This window comes from Malus sylvestris, chromosome 13 (assembly GCF_916048215.2).
Source record: "Malus sylvestris chromosome 13, drMalSylv7.2, whole genome shotgun sequence".
Classification (NCBI taxonomy): domain Eukaryota; kingdom Viridiplantae; phylum Streptophyta; class Magnoliopsida; order Rosales; family Rosaceae; genus Malus; species Malus sylvestris.
The window spans coordinates 2,013,688-2,036,994 of record NC_062272.1 but is presented as its reverse complement, the minus strand read 5'-3'; the positions used below and the strand labels follow the sequence as shown (position 1 = coordinate 2,036,994).

The 23,307-nt window shown below is 39.5% G+C and overlaps 3 protein-coding genes and 3 pseudogenes across 4 annotated transcripts in view; 2 read left to right on the top strand and 4 right to left on the bottom strand.

Annotated features, from left to right (window-relative positions):
* Window positions 1-342: 342 nt before the first annotated feature.
* On the bottom strand, window positions 343-4,395 carry LOC126596516 (origin of replication complex subunit 4-like; annotated as a pseudogene).
* An 83-nt stretch (window positions 4,396-4,478) lies between these two features.
* Window positions 4,479-6,701, top strand: LOC126596511 (sec-independent protein translocase protein TATC, chloroplastic-like). Its single transcript, XM_050263118.1, has 4 exons — window positions 4,479-4,914; window positions 5,411-5,694; window positions 5,915-6,205; window positions 6,327-6,701. Exons 1-4 carry the CDS (start codon window positions 4,623-4,625, stop codon window positions 6,534-6,536), a joined length of 1,077 nt encoding a protein of 358 aa, XP_050119075.1. The 5' UTR covers window positions 4,479-4,622; the 3' UTR covers window positions 6,537-6,701.
* On the bottom strand, window positions 6,630-8,793 carry LOC126596510 (uncharacterized). Its single transcript, XM_050263117.1, has 4 exons — window positions 8,601-8,793; window positions 8,412-8,505; window positions 7,834-8,046; window positions 6,630-7,497 (listed from the first exon to the last, which is right to left on the bottom strand). The coding sequence occupies exons 1-4, from the start codon at window positions 8,673-8,675 to the stop codon at window positions 6,782-6,784; spliced, it is 1,098 nt and encodes a 365-aa protein (XP_050119074.1). The 5' UTR covers window positions 8,676-8,793; the 3' UTR covers window positions 6,630-6,781.
* A 614-nt stretch (window positions 8,794-9,407) lies between these two features.
* On the top strand, window positions 9,408-10,696 carry LOC126596738 (metal tolerance protein 1-like; annotated as a pseudogene).
* LOC126596504 (protein DETOXIFICATION 14-like) lies at window positions 10,697-13,715 on the bottom strand (annotated as a pseudogene).
* A 1,524-nt stretch (window positions 13,716-15,239) lies between these two features.
* The window catches only part of LOC126596502 (protein DETOXIFICATION 12-like), a 28,185-nt gene continuing 20,117 nt past the window's right edge, over window positions 15,240-23,307 (bottom strand). Inside the window, exons 1-7 of one of the 2 annotated variants that reach the window (XM_050263104.1) lie at window positions 19,522-19,943; window positions 16,934-17,478; window positions 16,737-16,823; window positions 16,568-16,624; window positions 16,176-16,414; window positions 15,859-16,064; window positions 15,240-15,624 (exon numbers count right to left, since the gene is read on the bottom strand). In XM_050263104.1, the coding sequence (XP_050119061.1) occupies window positions 15,544-15,624; window positions 15,859-16,064; window positions 16,176-16,414; window positions 16,568-16,624; window positions 16,737-16,823; window positions 16,934-17,478; window positions 19,522-19,794 (1,488 nt within the window). In that variant the 5' untranslated portion in view covers window positions 19,795-19,943 and the 3' untranslated portion in view covers window positions 15,240-15,543. Of the gene's footprint in view, window positions 15,625-15,858; window positions 16,065-16,175; window positions 16,415-16,567; window positions 16,625-16,736; window positions 16,824-16,933; window positions 17,479-19,521; window positions 19,944-23,307 lie in introns of those variants that run through there. The other variant, XM_050263106.1, reaches the window with a different exon arrangement.

The following is a 23,307-nucleotide window of genomic DNA, read 5'->3' as shown; positions in this document are numbered from 1 at the left end:
TAATAATCCATTTATTTATTTTGTAAGTGGTCTTTTACCACAGTGGTGAAAAGTATTGGTCTTTGCATAATAACGTGGGTTTAAATCTTGTCGGTGACTAATCTAACATTTAACTTACTAACGATATCGCTTGACTTAAAAAACAAAAACAAATCAGTTTATTTTATATTTCACACTTTAAAAATTAACTCGATTTAAAATCAACTAAATTCATAATTGTTTAGACAAACCATGTTATCCAATTATTTTATGAAACTACTTTAGTTAAAGACTCATATTTTAACACCGGTAATCGAAAATAAGACTACCACGCAACCTAATGATGAGAATGAAAGCTCAAAAAATAAAACGAGGTGACTGAGAATATCAGTAACATCTCATTAGATTGTATTTATACCTCACCAAACAAATACTGTAATTGTACTATTCAGAATTTTATGAATTACGACAAACTAACCCCAAGTGTCTTCCTTTATTTGATCATATATGTTACACATCTGACGGTGATAAACATTCTACACTCTAAAAGGTAAAAGTGATACCGTCAAATTCAACGAGTTGAAAAGATGATTGTTTGCATGTGATGTGATACACTGAGGTACACGCACCCTTAATATACACCATAAGATTGTATGGTTGTATGCCCTGCATCGATAGCTCCTCCAAAAAATGGGTATTAAAAAGCAAGTCTTGCATGTCGGCATCAAAACAAGTTGAGTCTTTGAATTCGAATTCTTTTGTGGCTAATTTAACAAAATATATTGTTTGACAAAAAAAAAAAAACAGAAAAAAGAAAGAAAAAAAAGCAAGTCTTGCTTGTTTGTGTTTGATGTGAAACAATGTTAGAGATTACACGCCTTGCGATTATGATAGACATGAAGCAGCTCCCTTGCGCCATGCACTCTACTTTTGACGATCCATTAATTGTTGAAGAATTGCCTGTCAACAACACAAACCAACAGCTCATGAAATCCAAGTGGTTTGCTACACGTTATCTTCGACATTAAGATCGATGACGATGACATAAAACCTAACATAAAGTGCTGATACATGCTAAACTTTTTCCTACATTATGATTAAATTCTTCGTATGATCGGTTTCAGTTGATCTTTTGGTGCATTTTATCCACTGCATATGCAGGGAAAAAAAATCTTGCAGTGACTTACGGGGACTGGATCCGTATGATTTCATCCCTGATGTAGTGCATTACATCAGGGGATGAGATTAAAAGTTTTACAGGACTGAATTCAACAGATTGATTCTGTCCTCTGTGAAAAGTGAAAATATTCTGCTAAATGGAACATCGCACTAAGATTTGTTATGACACAATTTTAGCAAGGAGCTACGCATACCCCCGTAAGCAAACATTTCTTGCGAAATGGTCAGCTGTCTTGACGGAATCATGTATGCTTTTGTACTCTGCCACTGCCACATATGCCAAACATGTAAGTGAAAACTTAATAGGACTTGGAAAGACAAGACTCAGACATTCACCTTTCATTACAGCGCTGAAATTGTATGAGTTCTGCTCTTTAACTTCCAACCTCTTCATGCATACCAGAATGTAAAGTTCCAATACTTAGCAATCTGCATGAAACCATTGATTTTCATAAGAAGAAATGATTGATATGGGAGGAAGAAAGAATACAGACGATGAAGTCCAACAAAGCATGATAAAAATTCTCAGACCTTTTATGCATTTCAACTTTGGATGCCTCTGGATATTAGAAAGTGTGGTTTTGAAGTTTTATAGCAACAGCATTCCAGATTCTAAATCCATATCAGAAACAGCGGGGAATCTAGTACCATGGTCCATGACCAGTAACTTCAGTATATTATGAATGATGAATACGAAAAGCAATAGGATCATTCAATTCTTTCAGATTCAAAAGAAAAACTTACGGATATCTCAACAAATGTTTGACAGTTGAATCAAGATTCAGGTATGCATTAACAATCTCTTTAAATCTCTTGTCAGCCAATATAGTCTGTAAAATGTCAAGGACTTTACAAGCTGAACGATCTTATCTGGTAGAATACTGTAAAATGAAGTTTTGTTTTTTGTTAACATGAATATTCAATGTTATCTCATTAAAAGACATAGTGAGGAAAGGATACTTGAAGTTTTGCATTGAATACAATAGCAAGTCTGGAGGAAAGCTCGAGTCTGTTGGCAATAGTAAAATGTGCTCCAACAATCTGCCTCGTTTGGAAATTAAGAAAATCAGAAAAGCAATTATTATACTGGAAATGTCCATATTTGGGAAGAAGCAATAGTAGCACCCAAGTCATAAGCTAGTAACTTTACCGTTGTATGTCTTCATAAGCAGGAGGAAGAAACAAAAGCTTTCTATGTGAAAACCGAGATCTTACTCTTTTGTCCAAAAGCATATCAGCATCCTGCATAAGAAAGTCTTCTCAACTTTGATGCAACTAATCCACATTTCTGCTAACATTATATCTAGGCATTCACATCACAGTTATGGCAACAAAAGTTGACAAGGGAAAAATAGGAGCAACTTTAAAGCAACATACCAGTCGCGAACTCACACCAATGACAACAGCTTGAGATGCCACTGACTGCATTGCATCAAGTAAACCATAAAGCAATCTCTGTTTTCCCTGTAAGGAACCATAAATGAAGAGAAATATTAGAGTTACTGGTTGTTTATTTTTATTCTATAAATCCAACAAGAACCTCTTTAAGGTATGTATATGTTTAGCTTGTAAGTCGTACACTTCTTACACCTTATATATTGCATAATATTCACATACCAAATGATGTATTGTCTTAATATTTATAGCTGACAACTTGACACTTCAACCAAAAGCACCCAACCAGTCAATTTTGAGAAAACAAATATGCTCGTTTGAGCTGTCTGACCAAGCAAACCATTTTCATGAAAGCTCCAGTAGACAGACAAAGTAGAAGATATATTTCTCTAGGTTATTTACTTCATCTTGCATTGTCATTCTTTTTCTTCAATAAAAGCTTACATTGCTCCTTATGAAAGGATAAACTTTCCTACAGCTTCCAGTGTAACTTTGCAGCCCCAGATAAGATCCAAAAAATTTTACTTGCTAATTAATTGCTTTTCACAAATCTTCACGGGTTTCAGAGAAAGAAGCAGCCAACGATAAATCATGAATGTCAAAGAGCAAGGCTGCAGAAATGAAAAACAAATGGGCAAAGGATGATGAGGTCTTACAAGAGCAAACAAGTCAAACTCATCGAGCACAAAGATAATTGTTTTATGTGCTAATCCACACTCCCTAATTAGCAGAGAAACAAGTCTGTCAGAACTTCCAAAGCATACGAATCGCAACAAGAAAACTTTATGCGCACCTTAACATGGCTATCATAAACTGGGAGTTATCATCAAACGATGCCTACAAAAATGATCACCACATCAAGAAACCATAAGTTTTCTGAAGTACAATGCTACAAAAGTGGTTTCCTATTAAAACTATGCACGTTACCATTCTTGAGAACACCAACTGATGCTCCATGCATAGCTGCCTAGCGATTTCATGAATAACCAACAACCGTATCAAATAAAAGGAAAAACATAATAATGTTACTGTCTAAGATTCCTGAATGATTCATCACAATTTAAACCCCGCCACGAATCAACCTTGAACGCGCAGTTGTCACTGCTATGTAAAAGGCCACTCAACCTAATCTGCAGCACAATGTCCATTCCAAATAAAACTGCATATAAACATTAAACCCAGAAAAAAATCGAAAAAAATCAAAGAAATTATTACGAAGGGAAGTGAAAAATGCAAGCATACCACTGAAACCGTATCAGGAAATTCTTGTAATAAATCACTGAGCACAAGCTCCAACATCTAAAAACACGAGTAGAGTAAGAAAATCAACTGTATACTACAATTATAAGAGGACTGAAGAGAAATCACAATAGAAAATTTGGGGGCATACAGCAGTTTTTCCAGAACCACGGGGACCCAGAAGCAAAATGGAGCTGTTGCAGGCCGCGGTGATCGAACTCGAAACTAAAAAATTCAACTTGCTGCAAAAACAATAAATATGAGAAAATCAAGGACAAAAAGCCCCCAATTTTGATTTTAAAAAAATGAATTAGGGTCGAAGAGTGTGATTTGAAGAAAATTAGGGACCTGTAGTTTAAGTCATCGGAGCGAGAGAGAGAGAGTTCTGAAGACGAAATTAGGGCCGCAGAGCCGACTTCGGAGCAGACTTAGGGCTTTCTCCGCCGGATTTTCCCGCGCCATTTTGCGAAGCGAGGTCGCAGAGAGAGGTGATACGAGAGGGAAAGGGCGGGAAGGAAACCGAAGGCCGAAGTTAACCATGGGCCGAACTGGACCTTTTTGGTGGGCTGAAATTGAAACCGATAGAGTGTTTATAAGGCCCATTCTACTTCACCGGCGCATAGTAGAAAACAAATAGGGAACCAGCTACCATGCGCCATTGGCTGCGATTCCAATATATCGCTCTGCCGAGCTGAAGAAAGAAGAACCAGTCATTCATATTCAAACGTCGTTTAGTTTTTGATATAAAAGGAAGGCGAGTACAAACAAGAAGAACCAGAGGAAGAAGAAGAAGAAGAAGCGAACTTGCGGTTGGAAGTGTCGGAGGAGAGATGGGAAGCACCACCTTTGCTTCCATTTCCAACTTGAACTTCATCCGGAATCGCACCCACGGTTGCTTCGACCGGCGCGGACCAATAAGAAATCAGCGGGGTTCCGTTCGAGTCCATCACTCCAGGAGGCCGGGACCGGAGGTCAGTGGTCTGCGGAGCCGGAGGAGCCTCCGCGGCGACGTCGTTTGCTGCGCTGTTAATGACGATTTGAGAGAGAAGCAGCAGGATTCTGGCGCTGAGCCTGGGGTTGGGGTTGGGGTTGGGTCCGCCGTCGAGGAGAGGCCTTCTACTGGTAATTCTAGTGCTTTTGATTGTTTGCTAATCTGAATAATTTTAGTATGTTTAGAAGCAAACTATACCTGATTCGGGAGCTCTGTAATATCCGTTAAGTATATAATTGTTTGTTACTGATTCAAGAAGTAATTTGTAATTAATCCCGGTAAGCATTTTACCGGCAGGATGCACTTTTGCTAGAAGCACTTTTATTAGAAACACATTGAAATTTTATTAAAAATCCAAGTGCTTCTTGGAAAAGCAATTGGAAGTGCTTCGTGAAGAAGCACCGCTAGAAAGCGCTTCACTTCTGAGTTTTTCTGCCTAACGTAGTTAGAAGTGCTTTTGATTGAGTGGAAGAAAGTGCTTTTCCTACTACAGAAAAGAAGCTGAGTTTCTTTAGCTACATGTGAATTTACTTTCTCTAATCACAATTTTGATCTTGCCTTGAGGAAGTAGGTGTTAAATGTCTTCAGTTTAGAAGTTTGACATTGCGGTTTTGATGTACAATATAGATTTGGTTGATGGCGCAAAGGAAGACGATGGAGGAAGTTCAATTTACAATTTTCTGTATCCAAGTCAAGAGCTCCTCCCGGATGATAAGGAGATGACCATATTTGATCATCTGGAAGAGCTGCGTCAGCGAATTTTTATATCAGTTGTCGCGGTTGGAGTTTCTATGGTGGGGTGCTTTGCATATTCGAAAGACCTTATAGTATTTCTCGAAGCTCCGGTTAAAGAACAAGGTGTAAAGTTTCTGCAGCTAGCTCCTGGCGAGTTTTTCTTTACTACCATAAAGGTTAGACTCGGTGAATATCTATCCGGTCTTTGAAATGATTGCCGTTTTTAAGATTTTGTTTTCTGGAAGTATGCAAATCAGCCTGGCTAGCTAGCGCGGAAGTGTAATGGAGCGTTGTAGGGACTTTATGATTAGTGTTTCCCATAATAATCTCAGTCGGAATGGTTATTTCGGAAGTAAATCACTGTAACAAGAAAGTTCTTTTGATTGTTTACTGCAGGTATCAGGATATTGCGGCCTTCTCTTAGGGAGCCCCATCATTCTGTATGAGCTTATAGCCTTTGTTCTTCCAGGATTAACGAGAGACGAGAGAAAATTTCTGGGGCCAATTGTTTTAGGCTCATCGGTTCTTTTCTATGCTGGTATCACCTTCTCTTACATGGTGTTGACACCCGCAGCCTTGAACTTCTTTGTCACGTATGCAGAAGGTGTTGTGGAATCTTTATGGTCCATTGATCAATACTTTGAGTTCGTACTTGTTCTCATGTTCAGCACAGGCTTGTCGTTCCAGGTAACGCTATCCTCTCAAATATAACAGGGAAGTTACTGTGGGTTTGTGCGCGTAAAATGCATACATCGAAGTGGATCTCAGTAGAAGCTCTGTTAACAAATTACCTTTCATCTTATTCTAGGTTCCGGTTATACAATTTCTCCTGGGACAAGTCGGTCTAGTATCTGGAGACCAAATGCTGTCAATTTGGAGGTATGTTGTGGTTGGTGCCGTTGTGGCAGCTGCTGTGGTTACACCGTCAACGGATCCACTCACTCAGGTCCTTCTGGCAGCACCCCTCCTCGGTCTTTACTTGGGGGGTGCCTGGGTGGTTAAGCTTACTGGCCGGTGAACCCGATTAAACGCATGAAATTTGTTCGCAGGATCGTACATACTCAGGATTTGTAAGAATGTTGTACATTTGCAAAATGATGTAACATAAATCTTATCTACGGAACGAGGGTGAATAACCCCCCATATCCATTTATCTGAAATTTTGTTCAGTGTTGCATACAAATGTTGAAACAAGAACCATTTTCTTCTCGAAAACAAAAGGACTTACAAAGCTCTGCAAAATCAATTTCATCTCTCTCACGACTAACAGTTCATATCAATATTCTGCACACTGGTTTCTAAATCAACAATACTAGGTGAGGCTGCTGCAGATTCGAGCTGTCTCAGTGAACTCTTCAAACAATCGCATGCTTGACAAAAAGCTTCCAGATTTCCTGTAAGATTCTGTAATTCAGATTGTATATCATCAACAAAACTGGAGATTTTCTCTGATGCTGCCTTGATAGCGGGAACCTCTTGCGGGGGGTATAAACAAGCTCCAAGCTCGTCTATTTGTATTCCGATTTCTTTACACATTTTCAACAATTTCTCCAAGGATTCCACAAGATTACCGCTGCCATTGGGGTTTTCCAGTTTAAGCAAACCACTGATGGTGCGAATTAGTTCCTTTATCACTACAAGAGCCTCTGACACAACGGCAATTGCCAACTGGGAAACTCTCATCTCTTCAGGGGACAAGTCATTGCCCAGATCACCGTCACTTAAAATTTCATCATCATCGGGTTCAATCTCTGCTTCAGTAGAAGGCTCAATAGAGGATTCATCAGTCGGGTCTGAGGAAGCTGGCTTAAGCTCATTCATCTCACGAAGAACATCTTTCACCGAAACTGCAACCTTTGTCATTGCTCGCCCAATTGCCGTAATATTTGTGGCAGGTGTCATTTTAAGAGCAGAACAGGCTTCCCATACTGCACCGACCCATTGTGGAATTGAGAGTTTCCCGTCATTATTCCGTGCTCCTGCAATTGTACATTCCAAGTGAAGACAAGGTTCCTACTAGCCATGGTAGGTGTCAAATCTTTAGCCAAGATAGTTGCACTTCCAACTCATAATATGCAATCACATAGGCTCTAATGGTTATTAAACAGTATTAGCCTCCGGGATATTATGTCAATGTCCTACACAAAAGCTAACTCTAGAAGCTGATGTTCACGGTCATTTCGAAGTCATACACCAAGGACCATGTGTGTACGTGTTCAACAAAAATACAGGCATGGAGTGACCAAGAAATAATGCTACACAAATATTGCCTTGTTTGGAGTAGAGAGAGAGAGAGAGAGAGAGAGAGAGATTACCATACAAAGAGATAGATTCCTTCCACAGCTTAAAACTGGTGTCGACAACTTGCCTTACAGACGTATGGACACAAGAAGCCAGCGTAGGCCCTGCACCGACTGTACTCCCATGCGAAAGCAGAAGAAAACCTTGCAGGGTATTGAAGTAGGAAACCATGTTTTCTTCAAGTGCTCTAACTTGCGGCGTTTCTCCTCCGGTCCAAAGCATTCCAACTGCATTATCAAGCCACACTTAGTCACTTGAGCATCAGGCATCGCGCAGCGAAGGAGAAGAACAAACTATACGACGGAATTGCAAATCGAAACATAGACAAAAAACCATAAAAGTAAGATCTCCGTCACGCCATTTTTCTCCGAATACAGTCACCCAAGGCACATTGGGGAAAATGGAAATTTCGTTAAGTTAAAAGAAACATATTTGTAAAGTCCAGAATGCTCAAATCAGAATTCCTTCAATAAATTTTCCAGATTTGCAATTCGAATGAACACGTTTTCGAATTAACATAGCAAGGTATGAGTGGTGGCACAGATGACTAAAATTATTAATAAAAATATAAAATAAAAGCAAGGGGGCTTACAAATGGTAGCTTGTTTGTAGACTTGATCGCCCATCTTTATCACCTCCGCCCAGCTCACCTTCTCAAGCGTTGAAGGTGCGGTTTGATCCAACACCTGATTTCATCCAATCCAAAAAATTTTAAAAATAATAATAATATTAAAAAAAAAAAAAGGGAAAAATTGAATTTCTAGAGAGAGTGGGATTGAACCTGGAAGGTCTCGTGGACGGTGTTGAGGTGGTGGTTGAGAGTTCGAGTGAGTTGCTCTCTTTCGGCTCGGCCCATCGCTCGGCGTTCGACGGAAGGAATTGCAGCTGCGGCAGCGGGTTCTCAAAGTTTTCAGAGGTTTTTCGAGGTTTTGTGAAGCTGAAATATCTTCTGCCGCCAAGTGCCAATTGGGTAAACGCGATTAACAGCCAATTCAGCTAAACGACGACGTCTCCTCTTTGTATAAAGTTATGGTAATGAGCTTTTTTTTTTGTTTTTTTTTTGTTATAAATAGGCAAAAATTAAATTGATAACGATAACTTTTGCTAGGAACAGGAGAGAAGATGGTGCAAAATATCATACCGTTTGCACTACTATTGCCCTTTTAAAAACATCACATAACAACAATTACATTACTATTCTCAAGTCTTTCTCGCTTAAAGCATATGGGCATTCATTCTCACAATTTTACAACATTTTTGTTTCTATTTTTATTTTCCAAAATATAGGAAAGTAAGAAAACATCCCCTTTCCTCTTTTTTTTTTCTTTTCCTTTTTGGTATAATCATCACTGCCTAACATCCCCTCTCCTCTTAAACCTAAAGGAAATAGGAAATAAAACCCATCCCAAGAAGAAAGAGATTTTCTCTAATATATCTTTGAACTTTGAATGTGTGTGTATAAATATATATATATATATATCACGTTACAAGCAACAAGCTTTCCTCACAATAATATTCAGAGAAATCTGAGAGCACCACCACCACTATCTTGTAGCTTTCCCGCACAGCACGGCAGTGCATTCAAGAGATGGAACCACAAATTTCCGAACATGGGCGTATAAGTGTGGATGTTCAGGCTATAGAAACGAGCTTGAGTGGGAGCTTGATTTGTCGGGATGGACCGTGCGGATTCTCAGATGCTAAAACTAGTTCCAAAGATGCACAGGAACGCTCGGCATCCCTGCGCAGGCTTATGATAGTGGTTGCACTATGTTTAGTTTTCATGAGCGTGGAAGTTGTTGGGGGTTTCAAAGCCAACAGTCTTGCCATTCTCGCCGATGCAGCTCATCAGCATTTGCAATTTCTTTGTTTATGAAGCCATTGCAAGGCTTATCCATTAGTGCAGGTGAAGTTCAGGGCTCTCTAATGTTTCTTGATTCTGCGTTTGGTTTGGTGGTTAACACTAGCATGGCACTTATTGTGTCATGATCATGGACACGGACACGGACACGGACACGGACACGGACACGGACATGGTGATCATCACGATGATCATGAGGATCACAATGAGACACATAACCATGGGACTACTGTGACTACGCATCACTCTCATCATCATGAGGCGCACTGCAATCACGGTGACAAACACCATCATATAGTTGATGTCACGGTACCTCTACTCAAGCATAGCTCTGAAGGTGAAAAGAAACCGAAGCAACAAAACATCAATGTGCAGGGGGCTTATCTTCATGTACTCGGAGATTCCATTCAGAGTATCGGAGCAATGATTGGTGGAGCAATTATATGGTACAAGCCCGTGGAAGATTGTCGATCTGATATGCACCCTTGTATTTTCAGTAATGATTTTCTCGACAACAATCCCGATGTTGAGGAACATTTTGGAGGTTCTGATGGAGAGCACTCCCAGAGAGATTGATGCCACGAAGATTGAGAAAGATCTCTGTGGGATGGATGAGGTAGTTGACATCCAAGAACTGCACATCTGGGCGATAACTGTTGGAAAGGTGCTAATGGCTTGCCATGTTATCGTTAAGCCGGATGCTAATGCTGAATGGTACTGAAAAAGGTTATCGACTACGTCAAGCGAGGGTATAATATCAGTCATGTAACGATTGAGATAGAGCATCAGTAGAGTCAGAGAGAGACGATTTGTCAAAGTTTTGAGCTATTTAGTTGGGTCAGTTTTGTGTTTTAAGACTTAATTTTCCTCCCATAGTTAGAAAGATCATTTGTCGATCTATTTGGTTTGCTCTTTTATATATGTTTCTGACGTAAGACTTTACATTTGTCAACATACTAAACCATAGTTATTTGTGATTTCTTTTATGTAAAGGATATTCTACTTTAAAGTATGAATTGTGACTAATGTCGCTACACCCATATTTGCGATGTTACCCAAATTTCACAAAATTGCGTCTTTACATATGAATCATATTTAGGTCAAACCGTCACGATTGTGTTATCATGCCTGACAATGCCGCTATCCTACTAAAGAACTTTCCAAAAATATCCTCTCCCTTGCCTTACTTGCCTGCAATATCAAAGACAACCAAGGAGAAATCAGGAAAAAGAATCACATAAATTTGTGAAGAAGAAATCACAAACAGTGAATTCCAAATTTAAATATTCGACGTCGATACAGTCCTTTTTAAGATCACAAAATGTCTTCCTTTTCTCTTTTGAATTTACCTTTTCTTCCCAGTTTGTACAACCTGTTATGACAGAGTAAAGAGCTGCCTGCAGAAATGAACCGACTTGTATTCCAATCCAGAGCCCCTTTCCTCTTAAATCTAACCAGAAGCACAATGTGGCTGCAACCGGAATCCCAAACAGATAGTACGCGCCAAGGTTGACATACATTGCCAAGTCCTGCCACCCACATCCCCTAGCAATACCTGATCATTTGAATTTAAATACGTTACGAAAAAAATGCTTTGAGCTGCATAGAAATTACAACATTGAAGATGCATAAGCAGAAATGTGGAAGAAATTAATAGAACTAACCAGAAAGAACGCCATGTAAGCTGTTGGATATAACTGCTAGGCAAATCAGAGGAGCCATGGAAGTGACATAGTCCACAACTTCCTTGTCATTGCTGAAAATGTAGCAAAAAATAGAGCGGGTGGCAAAGACAGTTGTGCTTATAAGAACTGCCTCGGAGACTGTAAGAAACATAACAGCACCAACAGCTAATCGCGCTGCTTGGGGGTTCCCGGCTCCTAATTCATTTGAAACCCTAGTGCTATAACACCCCCCATATAAGAAACAAATTATCAGTACACCAAATTAAGAATCGCAAAAGAGATCGGTATATGTTCGCTATTCAGTATTCATATGTGCCTTGGTACAAAGCACAAACCTTACTGCTGCACCAAGTGATTCTGGTATTGTATACAGCGATGAGATGGTTGCCAAACTGTTCAGAAATGTAACACATTTTATTTACTTGATGAATAAACTGCACTCGTTCAAGGAAATTTGCATGAAATATCAACATACCAGACAGATAAAACCGAAGTTTCAAGCTCCGGATTTGGTAGAAAACCAGCCAGCAAGGTAAGGAGCTCAAACGACCACCATTAGAGGCTGTAATCATTGTACGCGAATCACATTATTAGGACTAACGCTAGAAAATAAAACTAGGAAATCTTTATACACTAGAAAGAAGGAGGTTTTATTACCAAATCATTACAGCAGACGGAACTGCAAAGCGCAAGAATTCTCCAATGCCTCGAAACAGCTCAAGAGAAATTGGAACCCGAGTACTTGCACAGGCAGCAGAGTACTTAACGTACAGTAAGAGTAGAATCACATTTAACCAATAGGACGTACCGATGGCCAATGCTGCCCCAAGGTGTCCTTGTCCAGACTTGAACACCATAAGCCAACAAAACGGAATGTGGAAACACAGACAGGCAAAAGAGCTCACAAGCAAGGGAATGATCAAGCTTTGCGTCTGAAGGTATTTACAAAGAGGCTGAAGAGCTGCGTAAGCGAAGAGAGCGGGTAAGAGCATCCTCGCAAACTTACCGGCTCCATGGGATATTTGAGGGTCTTGTCCCAAAAAAACCAGTATGTTTCCCATGTAGATCCACACAAGAGACAGAGGGAGACAAACTAGGAATAGGGAGAAAATGGCAGTGTTTATTTGAAGTCCTAGTTGTTTATATTGTTGAGCTCCATATGCTTGACCAGAGAGAGTTTCCAGTGCACTTGCCATTCCAAACTGTTTGACACGTTCAAATCAGAAAACTTCATCGGGTTCTTAAAGACTGGTAAAGCTTTGATCATTTTCAGCCTGAGGTAATGCACAACTAGAAGAATTTACAGGCAACAGGGATAATGCCTTCGTGACGGCATTTTAAGACAATCACAAATTACCATGTAGAAAGGTTAACACATATGATAGTGCGTTATTGGCTTGAGATATGACCACAATGGCTCCCATGTGTCAGTAAGTTTCTCCTAATACACACACACTTGCAAAAGTTGGCATTCTGAAAGAGAATCGGGAATTTGTAGGCCACTATATATAATAAGTCATATAGAAACAATGGTTCAATACCCCGCTACTGTTTATTTGGTGTCGTTCAGTTCAATTTTCGATTAAAGTTTATAATCGGTTTTATTTTGTGCGTACTTCACTAAACACAAACACTCGCCAAATTTTATATCAAACGAGAGTATAAGGGCATGTTTGAGATTGCTACTAGAAGTGTTTTTTGACAAGTAAAAGCACTTCTAACTATGTTTATGGGTTGTAAAAGTACTAACCTGAGAAGCATAACTCGGATGTTTATTAAAAAACTATTAGAAATTTTCCACAAAACCACTCGAAACTTATAAAAAATTTGACACTTGCATAATAAAGCACTTATAGCAGAAACACTTTTAACCATAAGTGCTTCATATACAAGCAATCCCAAACAATCCTAAATGAGATGATCCAGTTGGCTAAAATAAAAATAAAAATAAAATAAAAAATAAAAAAAAGAGGAAGGGGACTTACGAGAAGACTGAAGCCGGAGACGGCGCAGAAGGAGATGGCAATGGCGGTGCTCGAAAGAGAGAGCTGGCCCAGATGACCGACCATCATAATTGAAATTATTTGCAAAAAGTACTGTGACAAATTCACCGCCACCATCGGCGCTGCTATGTACCCCAACCGCTTCACTTCCCCTCCAAACGCACCGCATTGTCTCCTCCTCACAAGACCTTCTCCTTCTCCTCCCTCCTCTTTTATCAACAAAATCTTCTCCATGCTAACTACAACGTTACAACTCTATACATTCTCCACTCAATCATAATATATAGAGAAATTATCTCAAAAACGGAATTTTCCGTGGACTCTCTATCTTCTCATATTTTAGCACATTATTTTATAAAGTTAATATAAAAATTGACGTTAAATGGTGTTGACCGAAAGTAGCATTCTCTTTCTCTAATTATATTATTTGTTATTATTATTTGATGGTTAGACATAATTATTACTTTGATGAAAAAATTTGTTTGATGGTAAGGACTAATTATTACCTTGACGAAAAAAACAATGTAATTACTGTCCAATTGATTGCCTTGGCCAAGAGGTTTTTCATCGGATTCTCTCTGTGAGGATTTTGAAAATCCTTAAATCATATTCATTTATCGTATATCGTACTGTTAGAAGTTATTGTATATTTTTTTATTTAAAATTAAATATAAATAGTATCAGATGAAAATTGATCGCACGATATACGATAAATATATGTGATTAGAAAATCTCAGGATCCTCTCTCCGCGTTGGCAACTGGGCGTTTTCGTATCGAATTGTCTTTTGCTATATAGGTGAAGATTTGGAAGTTTCAAGAGTCACATGGTATTTTGGGCAACGAGATGAGAATCCACGCGTTCAATTCAGCCGTGAGCTCTCTGCACGAAAGAGATTCTTTCCTGCAACGATTGGTGTGTAATCAACACATGACGTGCAAGGCACTCATGAATCTGTACAGATATTTGAATTTCATCCGGATTTTTTTGTAAGGATATTAAAGAGTCTCACATCATATTCGCTCATCGCATAATGTTCAGTTAAAAATTATTTTTAAATTTATTTTTAAGTTTAAACATAAATAATATTTAACAAAAGTTGACTCTACGATGTACGATAAACAGATAGAATATGAGGATTCTAGGGATCCTCGTCCTCATCCATATGCGGGTATATAGCTGGTTACGCTTACTATTTTAGTAAATTGCCTTGCAAAAAGGTTGGTGAATGGTGATACAATAATTCTATAAGCGGTGGATTGTCTCGGTGATGCAAATTTAATAATTTTCTTCGTCCTGTCGCATCCGGCTTCGAACAAACCCTCTTCTTAGAATGCATCAATATTGCTAGTCTAGTGATCGAACCAGAGCACCCATGGATCCTGCGATGCATCCCAACCTCTTCACTTTGAAAAAAAAAAAAAAAAAAAAAAAAAAAACCCATGTTAGACAACCACTACTTCTTTGTTGCATTCTCTACTGTATTTGGCAATAGCAGGCTGTCTTCCATGGTGGTGTCTTCTGCTGTGGAACTCAATAGCAGCGGCCGCCTCAGGTGCTGATGATGATCACCCTACGGATACTGGGGACGATTTGGGTAATATATACATGAAGAGATGAAGAGAAAGTTCTGACATTCGGAGGCCCAAAGTTTACATTTCTATATGCAAAGAGTGGTAGTATACAGCCAATATGACAGCAAGAAAAACAGAGCAAATATTGTAAGGCTGATTTGCAATGAAAAAAAATACAAAGACAAAAATCATGTTGTACGCATTAATTTTCGATATAGGGGTTGAGAAAGAAGTAATATTTTACTGGATGTGTGAATTTGTATCGGTTATTGTTGATAAATTGCATAACTCAGCTGGGTTTTTGTCAACCGCACATATTTTATCATGATAAAATTGCTGATTCGGAACTCAGCTGCTCTTACTTGCCGTGTGCATTCTGATACAGATTTTAAGCAGCAACCGCGACGCTATCCTGAGATTCAGGACACTGTGTTGCACTCGAGAAAGATCTCACTTGATCGTAGTCAAGACAGAATGTCACAAGCCAATATGTGTCAAACATATTCGAATGTCTTATTACAAAAAATTTCGGTGCCAGAAGAAGGGATAAAGCTAATGCTTTCTCCTTAATCCCGCGATAGAGAGAAATGTGCTAATCAAAACTAATTACTCTCTGCCTTGTCACACAAGGCATTAACTTCCAGGGGGCTTCTGTCAAATATCCTCTCCCTTGCCTTACTTGCCTGAAACATAAAAAGACCAACATTAATATCCTCGAAACCACATGAAAGGAGGTCGTGCTTAATGAAATGTTGTGTCTGTGGTTGGTTTTCAAGTAGGGAGTTTGAAGAAAAAGAACATATCGTTGTACTCGTAAGAGAAAATGTTCTTCATCTTTCGTCCCGACTTCTTGGCAACCAAATAGAGAATTTTGAAAATGAATGCGGAGAAGATCGAGTTAGGGTCGAGGATTTAACCTGCTTTTCCCAATTTGTACAACATGTTACTAAAGCGAGCAGACTGACTTGCACAAGAGCACCAACTTGTATGCCAATCCAAAGGCCCCTTCCTCTAAGCTGAACCCAGAAAGCCAACGCGATAGCAACGGGGATTCCACAAAGATAATATGCTCCAAGGTTGATGTAAGCCCCTATGTGCTGCCACCCAGTTCCTCTAGCAATACCTGATTTAGCGGTTCAAAAAACATAAACATTAGATCCAAACACGAAGGAAGTTATTCTTTAGAACAATGCTTAATCCTGTAGTACTATCGGCAGAAGATAAGGCAACTGACCTGTAAGGACCCCGTGCATACTGTCTAGTATGACAGATAGGCAAACTAGAGGAACCATGATTGTGACGTAATCGATGACTTCTTTCTCGTTGCTAAAAGTGTAACCAAATACTTTCCGGCAGGCAAAGAGGATCGTGGTTGTTATACTTGTCTCTGCGACTGCAAGAAACATCGCAGCAAAAGTAGCTATACGAGCACGTTGTGGGTTACCAGCTCCAAGTTCATTTGAAACTCTAGTACTGTACAACACCCAAAGGAAAGAAAAAGATAAGTTATTGCTTATTAGAGATCTTTTTATGCAAATTTAACTGCATTGCGATTTAGCACGCAAATACGTATAGTTTGATGGAACTTAAAGAGTTGAGACTTAAGTGCTCAATGTTTGAGCATACCTTACTGCAGCACCAAACGCATAGGGTATTGCATAGATCGTTGAAATCGCCAGAAGACTGTCCAAACCAATCAATTAGAATAACAAGAAGCTTGCTAAATGGAGATCAAACTGGATTTTTTTTCCTGCATCGTTCAGTAACTGAAATGAAACACAAACAGAAAACTTACCATGCAGACAGAACTGAAGTTTCAAGAGCCGGATTTGGTAAAAGTCCAGACAGAAATATAAGCAGCTCGAACGACCACCACTCAAGGCTACAACCATCAACAAGAACCAAGACAAAGGAAAGAGAAATTGTAAGACTAAGAAATTAAGCATATCGAAATCTCTTCTTGAAACTAAAATACAGGGAGAAACTGGCTACCATTGCATTACTGCAGAAGGGAGGGCAAAGCGAAAGAATTCTCCGATACCGTGGAATATATCCTTCGAAATTGGAGCACGAGTTTTTGAACAGGCAGGGGAAAACTTCATGTATAACCAAAGAAAAATCACATTCAACCAATAGGAAATGCCGATTGCTAATGCTCCTCCAAGGTGTTTCAATCCAGACTTGAATATTAGAATCCAGCAGAGAGGAATATGGAATAAAAAGGTGACGAAAGAGGTTACGAGCATAGGCATTACTAAACTTTGTGTTTGAAAGTATCGAATGAGCGGTTGAAGAGTTGCATAAGCAAATAAACCAGGAATAAGCCAGATTGTGTATTTTCCGGCTTCGCGAGAAATCGCAGGGTCTTGACCGGTGAAAATCAGTATCTCCTCCGTGTATATCCATATCAAAGATAAAGGAAGACAAACCATGTTGAGAGAAAATATAGCAGTGTACGTTAGAAGTCCAAGTTTCTGATATTGCTCAGCTCCATATGCTTGCCCACATAAAGTTTCCAGTGCACTTGCCATTCCCAACTGTTCATACAGATTATTAGAGACAGATTATAAACATCTACACTACGAAAATCGTCATTATTTCGATATTAGTACTACATCTACGCTAAAATTCGTACCATATCATCCGTAAGTTTGTGTTATAAGATTATCATTAAAATTTAAGAAGGTTCATGTTATACACGATATACACACAACATGCACAGCATTGATTCCAGCAAGGTTTGGGAACAATTTTCTGTACATGAAACATTTCAGGGGACAAAGGAGTTATAATAGGCGACCCAAGCCAACAAGGTTTTCCGCTTTGCGAGGTTCAGGGGAACGTCTATCTTACGCAGTGTTACCCTTACTTTGCAAATAATATGTCGCAAAGAAGTTATGAGAAAGACAAATTAATCTGCAGTGGCAGAGTCCAATTAAACTCACAATACTTCATGCATTCCGTGATTAGGCGTTAATTATGGGCTCGTTTAGAAGAGCTTTTTGAATGAGAAAGTGCTTTTAGCACGAATGTTTTTAGGTGCTTTTTGTTGAAAGCATTTAAGTGTTTTTTTAGGATTCTCTTGCATTTTTACTAAGGAATAGTTCCATAAATATTTTTACCAGAAACACTACTAGCCATTTTAAAAGTATTTTCAAATGAACACAAAATGACGTAGGTCTTCAAACTCAAAAACAAAAACTGTGGGACCCTAAACATTAGCAGGTCAGTTTTTCAGAATGAGGATTCTCTTTGTAGAATCTCGATGATCATTTAATTGTATTTTTTACATCGTGCGACTTCATCAGTTACTATTTATATTCAATTTTAAATAAAAAAGTTTAAAATGATTTCCGATCACACGATATACGATGAACGGACATAATTAACGATGAACGAATACTATTAAAGATATGGAGAATCCTCGCATAAGGATCCGTAGACATTCAGTTTTTCATGCTTTGGTCATTTGTCAATGCCTAGTGGAATCCAAACGGCAGTCTTTCGGACAGTGTACAATAACATCACAGAAGACCAGATCCAAATTGCAACCCAATGAAAAAAAAATTAATTAATGAAAAACTAAATACGAAGGACGATTCAAGTTTGCTATTCAGTTCCGCTACGGAATTCGCTATAATATATAGTGTCATTTGTCCTTGAGAGACATAGACAATACAAGTTTTAATTTGATTCGTTCTAAATTAGTTAAAAAAAATACATTAATTTTAGGGAACTTTAACGAAAAACACCCGGTACTGTTCACTTTAACGAAAAACCACATTTTTACACTAAAAATTCAATCCTGGTACTATTCACTTTACCCTTTATTTTGTCCTTATCATTAAAACTCAAAGTTTTCAAGCCATTTTCATTAGTTTTCCTTTAATTTTATGGTAAAATATTATAATTATACATTTCACGATTATATTTTATAGTTATTATCATAAAAAATGAAAACACATCAAAATAATTAATTTTCTTAATTGTTTAATCAAAATGTTATTAAAATATTAAAATATTCTTAAATTAATAGAACCTATGTTTCATTCTTATAATATAAAATATTCTCACATTGGTAAAACCTGTGTTGTATTGGTACATCAACATTCGTTGCCAAATGGAACCTTTATTAGGTTTTGTGAATTTAACTGTTAAAAGATGGCATTACATGTATGAAGCTTACCTTTTTATTGACATGAATGTTTGAGCCACGTAGACAAGAAATTAATTAATAATTATTAAAAATGGTTGAACAAGACACTAAATCAATTCGGTGGTATTGATACGGAATTCGGACCGTATCCGGCAACTATAGATCAGATCAAAGGTGAAGTCTTGCATACATAGGTTAGGCCAGTTGGAGATGATAGTGATTTGAGTTCAAAATCCTTACAAATGACGAGAGCAGCTTAGAATATCGCATTGCAAAAAGATATGGAAGTTTTGTTCATAAAAAAAATGGAAGTTTTGTGCATTCTATATATGGTGAGGTTAATTGGCATTTACAAAAACCGAAAACGAACATAAAAAACAGCAGTGGATATTAAAACAAGAAGATGGAAGGAAGAGAGACTTACGAAAAGACTGAAGCCGGTGACGCCGGCGAGGGAGATGGCTATGGAGGAACTGGAGAGTGCAAGTTCACCCAGGTGACCAACCATCATCATTGAAATAAACCGCAGCATGTACTGGGATAGAACCACAGCAACCATTGGTCCTGCTATGCATCCCAACCTCTTTACTTCTTCAAAAAAAGAAACCCATGTTAGACAACTACTACTACTGCTTGAATTTCTACTGCTTCTTTGTTGCTCTTCTCTGTATTTTGGCAATAGCAAGCTCTCTTCCATGGCGGAACTCAGGCGGAGGCTGCCTCAGGAGCTGATGATCAACCAGTAAGCCTAATAGCCTATGGACGCTGGAGATTTGGAAAGTTTTGACCTTTCATGGACATTGTATATGCACAGGCCAAAAGTTTACCTTTGCTTATGAATAAAGGCTGCCTGGTGTACAGCAAACATGACAGCAAGAAAAACAGGGCAATTATAAGTCTTTATTTGCTAGGCCACAAGACAGGCAAGATTATAGGCCATACTTCGAGCCTCTTTCCAAAATTTAGATAAATTTAGCGTAGAAAGTCGTATTAAAAAGAAAAAAAAAAAAGTGAAGCAACCAATTTTGATTAATGAGGTGATTTGAAGGAATAAGGTTATCTCCAACCAACAACAACAACAACAACAAAGCCTTTTCCCACTAAGTGGGGTCGGCTATATGAATCCTAGAACGCCATTGCGCTCGGTTTTGTGTCATGTCCTCCGTTAGATCCAAGTACTCTAAGTCTTTTCTTAGAGTCTCTTCCAAAGTTTTCCTAGGTCTTCCTCTACCCCTTCGGCCCTGAACCTCTGTCCCGTAGTCACATCTTCGAACCGGAGCGTCATTCGGCCTTCTTTGCACATGTCCAAATCACCGGAGCCGATTTTCTCTCATCTTTCCTACAATTTCGGCTACTCCTACTTTACCTCGGATATCCTCATTCCCAATCTTATCCTTTCTCGTGTGCCCACACATCCCACGAAGCATCCTCATCTCCGCTACACCCATTTTGTGTACGTGTTGATGCTTCACCGCCCAACATTCTGTGCCATACAACATCGCTGGCCTTATTGCCGTCCTATAAAATTTTCCCTTGAGCTTCAGTGGCCTACGACGGTCACACAACACGCCGGATGCATTCTTACACTTCATCCATCCAGCTCGTATTCTATGGTTGAGATCTCCATCTAATTCTCCGTTCTCTTGCAAGATAGATCCTAGGTAGCGAAAACGGTCGCTTTTTGTGATCTTCGCTAGATTGCTCCGGTCATTAGTGTGGATAAGTATATAAATGGATAGAGATAGGAAAGCAAACACAAGATGTACGTGGTTCACCCATATTGGCTACGTCCACGGAATAGAAGAGTTCTCATTAATTGTGAAGGGTTTACACAAGTATATAGGTTCAAGCTCTCCTTTAGTGAGTACAAGTGAATGATTTAGTACAAATGACATTAAGAAATATTGTGGGAGAATGATCTCGTAATCACGAAACTTCTAAGTATCGGAGTGTGGAGTCGTCTTGACTTGCCTTATCTGTCTCATAGGTAGATGTGGCATCTTCTCTGGAAGTACTCTTCCTCCATCCAGGGGTGGTATCTTTAACTGGTGGAGATGCACAAGGTAATGTATCAATTTCACTTGAAGCTTACTTGTAGTTTCAGGCTTGGTCAAGCGCGATACAAACCATGTAGTAGGAGTCCCCCAAGTCGCCGAGCTAGGGGGTCTGCTGAAAGAGGTGACAGACAAGGTAAGCAATCAGAGCTCCGACTGATTGTTCACCTTCTCCCCATCTTGCAGCAGCATGAAGGATAAAGAGAAGAAAAATGAGAAGAGATGATATGAGATATTTTTGCTTTTGAAGAAGTAACTTTCCACAGGCTTATTCTTGAACTGAGCTGGAGGGTTTTCTGGTTTCCTCCAGAGTATAAGGCCGACTGAAGAATTTGAGGGTCAAAACAAGTCCATCAAATCTAGAGTACGTTCCACCCTGCTGATATGGGATACTTTTGCTTTTGACAGAGTAATGGATGTATCGGCACGTGTGCTGTTACGCTTGTCTCCACATGCTTCCTTGTATCCTTCGCACTTGCCCTATCTGTTCCTCAAGCAGATGCGGAATCTTCCCTGGAAACATAAGATGTTGAAGATGAGTACTCGAGAGCAATGCCAGGTAAGTAATCAGGTAAGGGGTTCCAGGTAATCAGGTAAGGGGTTCCAGGCAGTCAGTTCTTGGCTGGAAGCTTGATTCCAAGTGCTGACTGATTGCTCTCTTTCTCCTTGTCTTGCAGGTAAAAACAAGGCCAAAGGAAAAGACAGGGAAAAAGCATGATATGGGATACTCTTGCTTTTAACCCTGATGATATGAGATATTCTTGCTCTAGTATAGCTTGTTTGCAGAGGTATTATCGGGGGGAAAGAAAGCTGAATATTTCGAAAGGCTTCGTTGGGAGTGCCCTCTCAGATATGATGAAGGGTTGAGCATTTTTGCAGGTCTGCCTGTCCGTTGGGGATGGAGGTTGACATATATAGGAGTCTCCCTAACAAGTAGTAATGCTATTCCTTTACCCTGCTTGGTCATAGCACGGTAGTGGGAGCTGTCAGTTTCACATGTTTTAACTCTGTCAGAGCACTTTGAAAAAGTGGTCTGTGGTATCTGGCTCTCGAGATTCGGAGAACAATGCCTCTTCGATTTTTGAGAAAGCAATCATGCTGGGGGTCTGGCTCTCGAGATTCGGAGAGCAGTGTCTCTTCGATTTTTGAGGAAGTAATCATGTTGGGAGTCTGGCTCTCGAGATTCGGAGGACGGTGCCTCTTCGATTTTGGAGCAAGCAATCTTGTTGGGAGTGTTGTCTCGAATGTGAGTAAAGGTTGGGCATGTTTGCTAGTCTACCTTGCCACGAAGCACAAATGTTGATACACAGGGACTTTCCAATTATCCAGCAATGGTACTGTTCCTTTACCCTCTCTTCGATTTTGAGAAAGTAGTCATGTTGGGAGTCTGGCTCTCGAGATTCGGAGGACGGTGCCTCTTCGATTTTGGAGCAAGCAATCTTGTTGGGAGTGTTTTCTCGAATGTGAGTAAAGGTTGGGCATGTTTGCTAGTCTACCTTGCCACGAAGCACAGAGGTTGACACACAGGGAGTTTCCAATTATCCAGCAGTGGTACTGTTCCTTTACCCTTGTGGGTAATAATATGGTAGCTAGACCTTCAAAATTTATGTGTCTAAACTTTGTTAGTGTTGTTTCTTTGCTATTCTTTTACCTTTCTTGGTCAGAGCGATGTAGTGGGAGCTGCAAGCTTCACGTGCTCAACTTTGGCAGAGAACTTTGGCAAAGTTATCTGTGGTACCCATGAGCTATTGTTGCGTGTGGGAAGTGGGTGATTGAACAGTAAGATTCATGTGCTTTCTACTTCACCAGAAGTCTTCGACAGAATGCCCATAATTTCTGCAAAGCTGAGTGTGCGTGTGACAGGTGCTGACAAGGCTAGAAAAGTAGGTGCCTCTTCGATTTCTGAGATCGGCCCTCGTGGTCTCTGAGCAGCCCAGCTTTTGAGAAAGCGAGCGCCTCTTCGATTGATTCGAAGAACGATGCCTCATCGATTTTTGAGAAAGCAGTCACGCTGGGGGTCTGGCTCTCGAAGATTCGGGGAGCAGTGTCTCTTCGATTTTTGAGAAATTAATCATGTTGGGAGTCTGGCTCTCGAGATTCGGAGGGCGGTGCCTCTTCGATTTTGGAGCAAGCAATCTTGTTGGGAGTGTTTTCTC

Excerpts from the sequence above, each read along its gene's own strand:
- LOC126596511 (XM_050263118.1), top strand. The coding sequence starts at position 4,623 with ATGGGAAGCACCACCTTTGCTTCCATTTCCAACTTGAACTTCATCCGG. Across the intron at positions 4,915-5,410 it reads CGAGGAGAGGCCTTCTACTG|ATTTGGTTGATGGCGCAAAG; the intron begins GTAATTCTAGTG and ends TGTACAATATAG. Across the intron at positions 6,206-6,326 it reads GCACAGGCTTGTCGTTCCAG|GTTCCGGTTATACAATTTCT; the intron begins GTAACGCTATCC and ends ATCTTATTCTAG.
- LOC126596510 (XM_050263117.1), bottom strand. The coding sequence starts at position 8,675 with ATGGGCCGAGCCGAAAGAGAGCAACTCACTCGAACTCTCAACCACCAC. Across the intron at positions 8,506-8,600 it reads CCGTCCACGAGACCTTCCAG|GTGTTGGATCAAACCGCACC; the intron begins GTTCAATCCCAC and ends GGATGAAATCAG. Across the intron at positions 7,498-7,833 it reads GGAATCTATCTCTTTGTATG|GAGCACGGAATAATGACGGG; the intron begins GTAATCTCTCTC and ends GTACAATTGCAG.